The 14,354-nt window shown below is 31.9% G+C and overlaps 2 protein-coding genes across 9 annotated transcripts in view; both read left to right on the top strand.

The window, feature by feature from the left end:
- The first annotated feature begins 1,169 nt into the window (after nucleotides 1-1,169).
- LOC116842939 (adiponectin receptor protein) lies at nucleotides 1,170-5,547 on the top strand. Of its 3 annotated transcripts, none has more exons than XM_032812831.1 (7): nucleotides 1,170-1,324; nucleotides 2,233-2,508; nucleotides 2,598-2,696; nucleotides 2,881-3,052; nucleotides 3,216-3,613; nucleotides 3,714-3,878; nucleotides 3,991-5,547. In XM_032812831.1, the coding sequence occupies exons 2-7, from the start codon at nucleotides 2,263-2,265 to the stop codon at nucleotides 4,123-4,125; spliced, it is 1,215 nt and encodes a 404-aa protein (XP_032668722.1). In that variant the 5' UTR covers nucleotides 1,170-1,324; nucleotides 2,233-2,262; the 3' UTR covers nucleotides 4,126-5,547. The 3 variants fall into 3 exon arrangements, with proteins under 3 accessions (XP_032668722.1, XP_032668721.1, XP_032668723.1); XM_032812830.1 differs by having other exon boundaries at nucleotides 1,173-1,372; XM_032812832.1 differs by lacking the exon at nucleotides 1,170-1,324 and adding an exon at nucleotides 1,408-1,717.
- A 6,451-nt stretch (nucleotides 5,548-11,998) lies between these two features.
- Nucleotides 11,999-14,354, top strand: part of LOC116842895 (EP300-interacting inhibitor of differentiation 3) — a 4,036-nt gene continuing 1,680 nt past the window's right edge. Inside the window, exons 1-5 of one of the 6 annotated variants that reach the window (XM_032812722.1) lie at nucleotides 11,999-12,164; nucleotides 12,500-12,649; nucleotides 12,714-12,806; nucleotides 13,356-13,486; nucleotides 13,591-13,702. In XM_032812722.1, coding sequence (XP_032668613.1) covers nucleotides 12,544-12,649; nucleotides 12,714-12,806; nucleotides 13,356-13,486; nucleotides 13,591-13,702 — 442 coding nt within the window. In that variant the 5' untranslated portion in view covers nucleotides 11,999-12,164; nucleotides 12,500-12,543. The other 5 variants (XM_032812723.1, XM_032812721.1, XM_032812725.1 and 2 more) reach the window with 5 other exon arrangements.

Raw genomic sequence — 14,354 nt, forward strand, 5'->3', positions numbered from 1 at the left:
AGTATGCCAAGATGTATTAAGCAATTGGAAAGCACCCAGTTTTTTTTCAAGCCGCTACGCTTATTAACTTTAATTGTCATTAAAAAACACTAGTTTACATAACCGACTAGTAGCCCTTGAGCTGAGAGCGTCCCAATTCACCACGGTACGATTGGACACAACCAACCGATGAAAAGAATTATCTAGTGAATTACTAGGTCGAACCAATCATTACAATCTGTGTCCAATCGTATCGTGGTCAATCGGGTCCCACCCGTTTGTGTTAGAGATGCCCGATTCTGAATCGATTCGATTCTTTCCCAAAAAATAGGCTTATTCGTGTTGTTTGCACTCTTCGCACTTTTCGTATTTAAAACTAGACAGAAATATATTGGAATGTTTCGAAGAAGCAAAAACGAGACAACCAACTCGATTGTTTCTTCCAAGCGTCTGATTAGGCGTCCATCTATTTTTAAAAGCAAAAAGTATGAAATATGCAAGCAACAAGAACAACCCTTTTTTTCCTAAATTTGTTAGGGAAAGAATCGAATCGATTAAGAATCGGGCACCTCTAGTTTGTGTCGACTTGTGTCTCTTGTTGGAAAGCAACCAATATTAAGATTATCTAATGGCTTAGTTTACATCGTGCACTTGATACGCGTATTAAATAGTAACTTTCTATTAGATAATCTTAATATCGACGATATATATATAAACAACGGTATATTAAGCTAGTTTAATACTCATCAACAAAACTTATTGTATTGATAGAATGCGTCGCTGTTGATATGTATTGTCGATATTAAGATTATCTAATAGAAAGTTACTATTTAGTACGCGTATCAAGTGCACGATGTAAACCAGGACAATACGTCTTCTTGATGAATATTATATCAGCTTAATATATTGTTGTTTATATACATTGTCGATATTAAGATTATTTAATAGAAAGTTACTATTTAGTAGGCGTATCAAATATACGATGTAAACCAAGTCAATGGCTGCGTTCAGAAAGCTACTTTGCAACTGTGTAAAATCTGATTGGTACATGTTCTTGAATTTAACTCAAATTAAGAGCATACTCCAATCAGATTGGCGAATTTTATAACAGTTGCAAAGCAGCTTTCTCTGCTGAACGCAGCCATTGGAACGACCTTAAAACGTTCACAAGTCTCCACTGTGCCAAGTGGACTTAGCTCTCTATGCATTACGTATTTATGCATATACGTGTGTACATTGTCCATTGTATAATTGTACTTATATTAACGTGTATAAACGTTTACAACGAAGTATAAAACGTGATTTTTTAAGCCACTTATAGTTTTGCAGTCTAAAAATTTCAAAGGTATGTTTACGTAAATGTGAAGAAATCGCAAGAATCGTCGTGTGGCTGGTAAGCATTGGAAATTACACTCGTGTCATGCTCGTAGCAATAACATTTTATCAATTATACACAATTACATTTTATTTTACGTCAATAGTATCTCTTTATAATGTATTATCTTTCACAATTACCTACGGTAAGCTACCGTGCTTACGTAGTTCAGAGAATATGAATGTTAAATAAAAATAATCCTTCCTCTAAAAAGGTTAAATGGTCAATTGATACGATGTATAATATCCGGGATACAAATTTGTCGTGTCTTACATAATAAGTCGCAATCTTTATATAGACAAAATATCAGTACATTTTAATGTATGAGTATATTGCTATTAAGCTAAATGGACTTAATTCGAGGTAATCCATTCTTTCCAAGCGCCAAATATATGTTAACAATTTACTATTTATTATATGATACTAGTTATACTGAGATTTGTCAAAATTTGTCTCTTTTTATCTAATAACTTTAGTATTTTTCTTTTTGTGTTGCTTATACATACAAAAGTGCTTCATTTATTATTTAGTATTACATAATACTTATTTCTTATAGAAACTATTGTACAAGATATAACATTTAGCTTATCGTACATACATATATATAAATTTGTAATAAAGACAAACTTGGTAATATAAACACAAGAAATATTTATAAATGTTTGAAAATAATATTATATCATAGATATATGATTAAAAATGTTATGTGTCAGTGAGAAAGTTAGTATATATTTAATTTTCAAAAAGAAAAGTTTCTTTTTTTATATTAATAAAAATTTTTTTAAATAAAGAGCAACTATACTGTGCAAAATAAAATATTAAAATACCCACACAAATACACACACATACACAACCTATCTTAATAAATATTTTCACAGAGTTGAAATCGAATAAGTTTACTCTGAATCATGTCGCACTATGAAGATGTTATTCTGGAAGCTAAAGAAAAGGAAGAAAACTTGTCGACAGATTTAGGAGTAAGACATCGCATTCCATGGAGTGATCGTGTATTATTAAATAGTGAAATACCTGGTTTACATGAAGTTAAAGAGTTATTAGAAGATGATGATGCAAGTTGTTTGGCAGAAGAGGAAGATGGAGCTGGATGCCCTTTACCCTCAACTCCAGAAGATGATCATCTTCTGGATTGCGAGGTTTAATTTCTTGTTTATTTGTTAGAATATGAATGTAATAATGTTTGACTATATATATCAAACAATCATGAGTCTCATCCAAATTACAGATGACTGAAGTATTGAAAGCAGGTGTATTGAGTGATGAAATTGATTTAGGAGCATTAGCACACAATGCAGCAGAACAAGCTGAAGAATTTGTTCGAAAGGTAAAAAAATGTTTATAACAATAGTGTCATAGAATAAGAACATATTTCCATGCTACAGTTAAAAAGAAAAGCTAACTAATACAATCAGGATGAATTTCTGTTATATAATGATATTAGTTTAAGATAGCTGTTGGCATTTAAATTGTCTCTTGATTTACTTACATATATAGTAATTTGTTGACAGGTATGGGAGGCATCCTGGAAACAATGTCACTTTAGAAATCTGCCAAGATGGTTGCAAGATAATGACTTCTTGCATGCCGGCCATAGGCCGCCTCTACCTTCGTTTTATGCGTGCTTTAAAAGTATTTTTCGAATTCATACTGAAACTGGCAATATCTGGACACACTTGCTAGGTAAGCGCTTTTCTATTGACACAAAATACTAAATAAGACACTGAATGTATTGAATGTGCACTTTCTGGAAAGAAGCATATATGGTAGCTACATATTCTTTCAAGCATATTCTGTGACTTTTGGTTATGTGAATTCTGCTCATAAGATATCTTATTCTTTACAGGCTGCGTTGCCTTTATTGGTATAGCTATATTTTTTCTAACACAACCTCCTATAGAAATTCAATTGGAAGAAAAATTGGTATTTGGTACCTTCTTTGCTGGTGCTATAATTTGCCTAGGAATGTCGTTTGCCTTTCACACAGTTCATTGCCACAGCGAATGTGTTGGAAAGCTATTTTCAAAGTTAGATTATTGTGGCATAGCTATGCTTATTATGGGTAGTTTTGTACCATGGCTTTATTACGGATTTTATTGCGACTATCAACCTAAACTAATTTATCTGTCTGTGGTGGTTGTCCTTGGTATAACCAGTATCGTAGTATCATTATGGGAACGATTTGGCGAACCAAACTATCGTCCACTTAGAGCAGGAGTTTTTATGGGATTTGGGCTTAGTGGGGTAAGTAATTTGTTAAATATATATATATGTGTGTATATATATAATATGCGTATGTATTTATAAAAAGTATATATACATTACACTAGATATTTTCATGTAGGTAATACCAGCAGTCCATTATGCTGTCGCTGAAGGTTGGTTCAAGGCAATTAGTCAAGCATCCCTTGGATGGTTAATACTAATGGGATGTTTATACATATTAGGCGCATTGTTTTATGCTTTGAGGGTACCTGAACGTTTTTTTCCAGGAAAATTTGATATTTGGGTAAGATTTATTAAAATATTAACTAATTTTTTATGTATATATATATATATATATATATATATATATATATATATATATATATATATATATTACAAATATATTTCAAATTTAGTTTCAGAGTCACCAAATCTTCCATGTATTAGTGATTGCAGCTGCTTTTGTTCATTACCATGGTATTACGGAAATGGCAATGCATAGAATGACAATAGGCGACTGTACAAATCCGTCGCAAGTGTTAGCTTTTTAAATCTGCAGGCGTATATCTTCATCTTGTTGATAACTTTCATCTCATTACATAACCGATACAGGAAAAAGACTTCAAGGATTCCTAAATCTTACGCCTTAGTGAATCTGTGCTATTTGTAAGTATGGTATTTATTGTATAAAGTAATACGTGAGGAAGGATAATTAAGGGATTACCGCAATGAGTATCAGTGACACAAAACCGAGAAGAAAGTAATTTTACATGAAAAGATGAGTTGAGAATATAGAATTAAATTTATTTTTTCGAAAATTATTATTAATTTATTTTAAACATTTGAAAAATTAACATCTTTTTTCATTTTCTTGTACTTGGATGATTTTCAATGTCGCTAAACTTATCTCGGATGGTTATTATTCTTTTTTGATTATGCTACTCATTGCGGGATATTCTTGTGTATGCATAACAAGTATACTTAATTTCAGTTATATATAGAATATGCTTTAAAATATCGCTTATTTATTTAATTGCATTTCATTGAATAGTTTTAAGAATAAATATTACTATGAAAATATCGTTATATAATTGAGAAAAAGAAAGAAAGAATGAATTTCAACATTGCTGAAAAGAATTTATTTAAAGTGAATACAAAATATATGTATATTAAGTTGCTTTCTTATTTCTTTCTCTACAACCAACTTAATGCCCGTAGGCAGATATCGATAGTTTATACAGGATTTATAAATAGATTTTAATGCATCAAATCTTGCAATCTCATCATGTTTATCCTAAAATATAATACAAGAATATTCCTTGAAAAATCAAAATTTTTCTAAAACTAAAGTTCACATATCATTTTAAAAGATGTGAATATAATTTATTAAATTTGAATAAATGCAAAATAAATTTTTGAAGAAAGTTCATAATATAAATTTAAATAATATTATTTTTAGACTTAAAACTAACATGAAAATTTATACATGAATGAAAATATATATATCGTACTCCAACTCTTTCTCTTATTTTATTTTTAACTACAAATTATATATATAAATTTCAAGTAATACAAATAATTTATTTAATTACAAGTAGCTGTAAGCATTAATGTAACTGGGAATAAAATAATGAAAAACAGGTTGCTATTTAATATAGTGGGTTGTTAAAAAATCTGTACGTATTATTTGCATGCAATTTGTTGAGCTTTTTAATAAAAAAAGAGGTTTATATTATGTAACGTTTTATATTGAATATATATAATATACGAAATGCAAAGCACAGATAATAGGCAACAAAAGCACGCGGGCGTGACTAAGATTTAGGAATCAATCGTTACTATAAACGATTTTGTAGCATAAGTATTATAAAATCTGTAATATATTTTGAAAAAAATCATTGTTAAAATAATGGAAATTTGTTTATATTATTATCATCATAAAAAAAAGGGAAAATAAAAATATACCAACCTAATTTTCCAATAGTTTTTTTAGATTATATCTCTCACAACCCAACAAATAATTAAATACCCCATCGAGCACTCAATAAAAAGTATTAAAATTAATGTTTTTCTTTATTTGAGTTTATTCTACAGCTCTTTGGAATTTTCGTCCTTTGAGATGATACTGGATATCCATACAATGCAGTTTGTCGCTATTTTTCGATTTCATAAAGTTAAAAACACTTTTACAGAACAAAAATACAAATTTTTCTGTTTCGCTGAGGATTTTTGCGCTAACTCTTACGAAAAAAACACGAAAAAACCCTCAATTTTGGGTGTAAATACCCAAAAACTGGGGATAAACACCTAAATTTGAGTGTTAACACTAAAAATTGAGGTTTTTTCATATTTTTTTTCGTAAGGGAAGGAACGCCGCACAGTGGAGCTATTCGGCATGCGTTGTTTCAAAAATAGAGCTCTTGGATTTCAACCGATTTTGACGCATTTTTTTTTAAATGATTATCTTGAAATTTGTAAGAAATCTGTTGAGACCGATTTTTTAAATAATTTTTTTAGAAATCATTTATACATATAAATACAAAGACTTTTTCTTGAAAGTAAACTGAGATTACTGAACAATTTATTTAAATGGAGTGATGAATGATTCTCGAATATATATACATATGTTAAAAAAACATGTATATGTACATACATACATATATGTATATATACATATACAGAGTATCCCATTTTAAAAAACGCACTCTGATTTTTCAGCCAGGCATATTCTGCAAAAATGTTTCAAACAAAAGTTGTTGATTAATTTCTTAGTACTGTATTTTCTTGCATTTTCTTGAAGTACTAAAAAGTTTATAAAAAATTCTGAAAAAATTCTCAGAGTTTTATGAGAAGAAAATAAACAATTTTTATCTCCCGCTATTTTTCGATAAAATTGATAGACTTCGAGTAAAAAATTGAAACCAATAATTTTGTAGATGTTTTCGTAAATATCTTAGAAAATAGAGTATAGAAAATTTTTCAAACAAAAATTGTTAGCTTCTTTATGTGCAATAAAGCTCCGTAATAAAAAATAGATGTTTCTATTTAAAAAGCAAAATTGACCTTCGAATAACCTTCACAATGACTTCCAAGGTCAAAGTCAAGGTCACCCTCACTTGTCCTCTAAACCCGATAACTTTTGTCGGAAACATTTTTTCTGAATATGCTTGGCTGAAGAATTATCAGGGTATGTTTTTTTTTAATGGAACACCCTGTATATGTTATATATACATATGTATATGTACACTCGTGATCTAAAAGGTTTGTGCACCGATTGTTTGTAGATTTCGGAACGCGTCCCAACTTCAGCAGAGAGACAACCACTGCTTGACACGCCAGCGCCGCTGGCGGCATATACGGTATATGCCATGCTTCTGCTCTCGTAATAAGTGGCGGCGCTGGCGTGTCAAGCAGTGGTTGTCTCTCTCCTGAAGTTGGGACGCGTTCCGAAATCTACAAAAAATCGATGCACAAACCTTTTAAACCACGAGTGTACATGGGTGGGACCCGATTAACCACGATACGATTGGACACAGATTGTAATGATTGGTTCGACCTAGTAATTCACTAGATAATTCTTTTCATCGGTTAGTTGTGTCTAATCGTATCGTGGTCAATCGGGACGCTCCCAGTGTACATATACATGTTTTTTTAACATATGTATATACACTCGAGAATCATTTATCACTCCATTTAAATTGCTCAGTTTACTTTCAAGAAAAAGTTTTTGTGTTTATATGTATAAATAATTTCTAAAAAATTATTTTAAAAATCGGCCTCGATAGATCTCTTGCAAATTTCAAGACGGTCATAAAAAAAAACGTTAAAATCGGTTGAAATCCAAGGGCTTTAGATATTTTTGAAACAACGCATACCGAATGGCCCCACTGTGCAGTTCAAGAATTAAGAGTGCAACTCGACAATCTTAAAGAAATTGAACTTAATGGCTCCTGCACACAGGACGCGGTAATGCTTACCGCGCGGCGAAAGTTCGTGTGACAGCCAATCAATATGTTGTTTTTCCGTAAGAGCTAGAAGATTATTACGGAAAGCAGTATATTGATTGGCTGTCACACGAACTTTCGCCGCGCGGTAAGCATTACCGCGTCCTGTGTACAGGAGCCATAAGTTCATTTTAGGTCTGTTCTTTTCCTCTGCACTGGTGCAAATAGTGTACACTAAAGTGTTCTTTTCAACGATTACGGCGACTTTATGACGTCATCATCGCTGTTCTTTTTCTCAGTGCAGCGGTACTCAATACAACAGAACACTGTACTGTCTGCCCTAGCTAGTGCGGTGTAACTCAATATGGCGACGTATACGAGTAAGAATAGGTTGGAATTTTCAAATAAATAAACAAGCAGCATAACTTAATGGCAAAATACCTGTAAGGTAAAATACCTATTAAGGTAAAACTCAATATAATTAAAGTAATTATGATATGATTGTAGTTATTCAGATAAAATGGATTACATATTTATTTTAGATATGGAGTTAAACAGAAAAATGGCACAATTTTAAAGATGCCTAGCTAGCACAGAGAATTCTAAAAGAATTCAGTCGTATATCACCAATTCTGAGTTCATTTTTAGATACAAAAAGAGTTCTTTTCACTGAACTGGACTCTTAAGAATTCTTTTTACATCTGAAAATAAACTCAGAATTGGTGACATACGACTGAATTCATTTTTAGATACAAAAAGAGTTCTTTTCACTGAACTGGACTCTTAAGAATTCTTTTTACATCTGAAAATAAACTCAGAATTGGTGACATACGACTGAATTCATTTTTAGATACAAAAAGAGTTCTTTTCACTGAACTGGACTCTTAAGAATTCTTTTTACATCTGAAAATAAACTCAGAATTGGTGACATACGACTGAATTCATTTTTAGATACAAAAAGAGTTCTTTTCACTGAACTGGACTCTTAAGAATTCTTTTTACATCTGAAAATAAACTCAGAATTGGTGACATACGATTGAATTCTTTTTGAATTCTATTTTCTTTGTGCTATCTGGGTAGTTTTTAAGGGTGGTTGCAACATTACAAGCATCTCTTCTTCATCTGAAGAATCAATTAATTCCCAGTTTCGAACTATGTGACGCGTCATGTTATTCACTGTCTTGTGGCGTTCTTTTCCTCTTTGTTAAGGCCTTTGCCTAAAGGCCTTTGCACGTAGAAAAATTTTAACCGTAACCGTAAGGTCGTAAGAAAACTGACTAATCAGAGTTGATTATTCTCCTTGCGTTCGAAGAATAATCGACTGTGATTGGTCAGTTTTCTTACGACCTTACGGTTACGGTTAAAATTTTTCTACATGCAAAGGCCTTTAAAGCCCATTCTACAATTGCGTGAACGTAGTTGTAAGTGGTTGTATGTGATTACGACAACCAATCAGAATAAAGCAATCAGTAAATAAAACATTCGGATTGGTTGACTCTTACGATCACGACTACACTTACGCAATTGTAGAATGGGCTTAAAAGAAAAATTTTTATCGTAATCGTAAGGTCGTAAGAAAACTCACCAATCACAGTCGATTATTCCTCAAACGCAGAGAGAATAATCAACTCTGGTCAGTTTTCTTACGACCTTACGGTTACGGTTAAAATTTTTCTACGTGCGGTCTTTAGGATTCTACACTGGGTTTACGTTAAATCGAGTATGAGTTAGTTTCATTAGGGTCGAAAAATGTAATAGGCACAATCATCTAGTATCTTCATGGTTTAAGACAACTCAGTACAGGGTAGCGATCATGAATCTTTCACGTGAAGTTCATTTCCATTTTTCACTTTTCATTGTAAGTTATTTCACATGAAAAGTGAACAATGAAAATGTGGAAAGCAATATTTATGTACTATAGATTATTAAAATTAAAATGTAATTACAGTATTCACAATGTAATATATAACACATTAATAAGCATTATACAACTTAAATTTATAATTATAATATAATATAATAATACAATATGAATAAATTTAATAAATGAGACGAACGTTAACCGTGAAAGGTGAATTCTCAAAACGTGAAATATTTCACGTGAACTTTCAGTTTGCTCGTATATGTTCTTCTTTACATGTAAATTGTGTAAGTTTCCATGAAAATTTTTAAGCAACAAGCGATGTGGTTTAAATGTGAAAAATAATGTAATACTACACTCGCATATTATGTACAAAGTGAATAGAATTTCTTATAGTGACTTTAATTTTTATTGTCGTATTATACGACAATTGGCATTTGACATAAGAATCCTACGTCCATTAAAAATGAACAACGAAAGCCAATTGAAGTAATGGGCGCATTCAGTAGAAAAAGCGCTCAGTGAGCAATCAACGATTATTGGTTCTTGCTATTAGATCCCTAAATCTAGACCAATTACATTGACAAATTACTCAACTGTTGTGCAACGGGTGTATATCAGTTGGACACGGGGCAATTGGACACAGTCCAATCACAAGTCGCTGTTCCAAGGAACCCTACAAATGTCTCTAATCACACGGTGCTGTGATTGGCTGTGTCCAAATGCACCGTGTCCAAGTGCACCGCTCCCTTGTGCAACTGTTGAGTCTGCTGAATGCAGCCAATGACGTATAGGCAGTGAAAGCATACCGACGAAGTTTGCAAAGTTAAGATACGTATGTATCAGAAAGTTAAAGTGTAATATATTATAAACTGTATGCAGTAAATAAAAGTTTATGTTATGTATTTATTGCATGTATTTTATATATTATTTTATATGAAATATATATTTTCTGCAGATTTATAATTTTAATATGAATAGAATATTTTATCTTTTAATAATTTATGCTAAAGTAATCCCAGACAAGCAGACTTTCAAAGGACGTTCTAAAGACATCACTATGTCTTAAAAACATGCTGAAAAAATTCTAAAGATGTTCATTGCAAATTGGTGTTACCTTGAGTATATTGTAATATTTGTTTTATTTACAAATTTACGTTAAATCTTTCATTTTGTACGAATTTAGTGAAGGTTTTCATCTTTCATGAGTTCATTACAAAATTTTCACTTTTCACGAGTTTACATTAGGGGAAAAGATTCATGATTGCTACCCTGCTTTTCGATGCTCGAGTAGAATTATAGTGTTACGTCCACGATAGATAACTATATAGGGAAATTTGAAAGTAGTGAAATCAGTGACTTACGTGGACGGTCAACAGAGTGATGACTCTGTTTTTGGGTCACTCTGCTTTTCACCGAGTTTACCCTGGGTCTCCGGAGTCTGGCGAAACGATTGATGAATCTGGCGAAAAATCAGCGGTGCTTATTCTCCTGGTTCGGCCTCGGATGTTCCGACGCTACGTGGGTTGATGCGGCCCGCGATGCAGAATTTTGATTTCGCAATGTTTGAAATATGAAGGGTAGGCAAAAGTAATTGCAACACAGTCGGATTTTACGACTAATTATAATATTCTGAATAAATACACGAAAGCTACTAGAGACTAATTATGAGAAGAAAATAATTGCCTTCTCTACAAATGTGCGCGTTTTTATATGTCGCTTTGTCGCTGAGAGTCGTTCTCCGATTGGTCCATGGAGTCATGGCGAGGGAAGAGATTCATTCCTTTGGCATGAATCACTGCGTCGCTGTCCTGAGTGGTGTTTGGGATTCGGCTTTCATGCTCCTGTTTATGTTAGCTTATCGCACTGAGCGATAACGGTTTCTTTAGGTTGATCCATCGATTTCAAGACTCTCCAGCAGCACGCAGCATTCGGCATTTTAATTATAATGTTTTAACGCTCGCGAATATACATATGCGCACGTACTTACATCTAATAACATAGGGATAAAATGTCTAGTGATGTCTGAAATCAGACAAGTCGGCCTCCCGGTCTATAATAATATATTGTTAATGTTCTAAAATAGATCCGGACGTTACAATAGCATGTTCGACTGGCTCTGGGTTAACCCACTCTGGATTATTCAGCCTACGTTTATTGGTCAAACAAGTACTTATAAGCTTTAAGTTGATTGGCTAGTAGAGACTTATGACGTCATTAATCGCTCTCGGAGCGATTAACCCAGGGCCAATCGAACACGCTATATGATTCGACTATGAATCCGGTCTATGATTGGTCAATTTGTTTACTACATCTGTTTACTACTTACATCTTGGCTGCGTTCCAAAATTCTACTCGATGGGTAGAGTACATTTAATTGACCAATCATGATAAAGATATCCTAGTTATCTTTGTTATTGGTCAATTAAATGCTATTCTACCCGTAGAGTTTTGGAACGCAACCTTACTACCCACTGCCAATCTCATTGTAGATGGCCCTTTAAGGTTAAAACTTTTTTAATAATGGCGTCTGATTGAAAGATGTTAGGAATAAGGGCTATCGCACACAAATTGACATAACTGCATATGCATAGCATAAGATTGTATGGACCAATGAGCATCGAATATTAAGCATCGAACACCAATATGGCGACTTAATACTCGATGCTCATTGGTACATACGGTCTTATGCTATGCATATACAGTTATGTCAATTTGTGTGCGATAGCCCTAACTCTATTTAGTTCACAAATGAAAGTAGAAAATTATTAAAAGAATAAACATTGTAAAGATCTACTAATATCACCAATATTTATTGTCTTTATTTATGTAACTTTTATATATTACTTTTAAACGCATATAAACTTATAGATAGCTATAAAATTGAGATCTAAAGTAATAAACAAATTTCTTGCTGCATCGCGATGTTACATGATTTACACATTAAATGTTTTAGTGAGATTTACGTTATGTTTTATTTAAACAAAATTTGTATAGTTTTAATAATTAGAAGTTGTGTGTATAAATTTCTATAAGTAATATTAGTATTAATTTAATATTATTGTAATACACATTTTTGTTTAATAACAGTTAGAATAATGTATTTATTTTTCTTTACAGGAAAGAAACCTGTCAGATCCAAGAAACTTGAAGATTTTATCATAATGCCGAGTAGTCGAAATTCATCAGATTCTTCAAATTCCAACATGAGATCTGCCAAAGAACGCAAGGATTGTCTGAAACGTGCTTTAGAGCAAACTCTTATTTTACGTAATGTATCTTTGTATCTACTCTAAACTTTATATGCAGTATATAACTAATGAATATTTTACAGAGGAAGCAGTCAGTGGTACTACAATAAATAAATTAGATGAGGCAATATATGAAGTTGACAATGTTACTTCTGAAACTAGTATACATGACAAAGGTATGTAACTATATATAACTAAGTTCAATATATCTTTGTGCAGAATATTATACAGAATATGTTATCCTAAAGAACATATATATTGAAAATTAATTAAAATCAATACTAATGGTGTATTCAGTGGAAAAAGCACTTAGTGAGCAATCAGCGATTATTGGTTCTTACCGTTAGATCCCTAAATCTAGACCAGTTACATTGACGAATTGCTCAATCATTGTGCAACTATTGAGTTTGCTGAACGCATCCAATGTATACAAAAATATTGAAGTCTGAGTAGTATAAAAATAGTAAAAGTATAAAATGGTAAAATCAAAGTATAAAGTGTAAAATAGCTCAATAAAATTATAATTAAAATTTTTTGATAATAAAAACTTATTAATATAGATAAGTAGTATAATCTACATAATATCTCTAAGAACTAGTATACTAGTATACATTAGTATACTAGTAGTATATAAGCACAACATATAAAATCATATCAGATGAACATTGATAAAATTGGTATTTTTATTGTTTTCTTGGATAGTGTTTTACTAATTATATTTTCAGTTTGCAATCAACAAGAAGTACTTATTGATTCACAAATGATGATATCTTCTTCCAAAGTTATAAAAACTTGTGCTATTTCACTGACAAAAAGAATGCGCAATTATGATCACATTGACTTTGCCCAAAAAGTGGTGTGTATATTGAAAAGAATAATATAATCATCTATATATTTATTTATAATGTCTACATTAAAACAACTCAACTGTTAAAATAACTTTATGTCTGTATCATCTAGGTGAGGTACTTGCAGGAGATGTCACAGGATGATGTGCAGCCAGTGAATTGGTCTTTTTTAGAAACACGAGTAACAAAGCTGTTTAAAAGGATTCCTGATTTCAGCACATTAGGTTCGTTTATATACAGAGATGATAACAAGAAATAAATACTGCAAATATTAAACTGTAGATAATGATCTTATAGAAATATTTTCAAAGATTTTCTGTCAACTCTATATATATTTTCAATTTTTCATAAAAAATAACGCTATGTACTTCGTGGGCGGAGGTAAACACCCTGTATGTACACGCACGCACACACGCACACACACATACATACATACAGGGTATTTACCTCCGCCCACGAAGCACATAGCGTTATTTTTTATGAAAAATTGAATGGAAAAGTTCTGAACTATTTTTATCTTTGATGCTTAATGAAGCAGATATTCTTTAATAAATTCCAACAAATCGTGCGGTCCTTTAGAAGTATATATGTCTGTGAGCCGCACGCCTGATAGTGTGGCATGAATGTTCCACCGCTGCATTCACATAAACTACCAGGTGCGCAGCTCACAGACATGTATACTTCTAAAAAACATCGCGGATTTGCTGGAATTTATTAAAGAAAATCTGTCTCGTTAAACATCAAAGACAAAAATAGTTCAGGACTTTTTGATTCAATTTTTCATAAGAAATAACGCTATGTGCTTCGTGGGCGGAGGTAAAGAAACACCCTATATATATATATATATATATATATATATATATATATATATATATA

This window comes from Odontomachus brunneus, unplaced genomic scaffold, assembly GCF_010583005.1.
Source record: "Odontomachus brunneus isolate Ranch 3 - 2012 unplaced genomic scaffold, Obru_v1 Obru_scaffold_028, whole genome shotgun sequence".
In the NCBI taxonomy this organism is placed as follows: Eukaryota; Metazoa; Arthropoda; class Insecta; order Hymenoptera; family Formicidae; genus Odontomachus; species Odontomachus brunneus.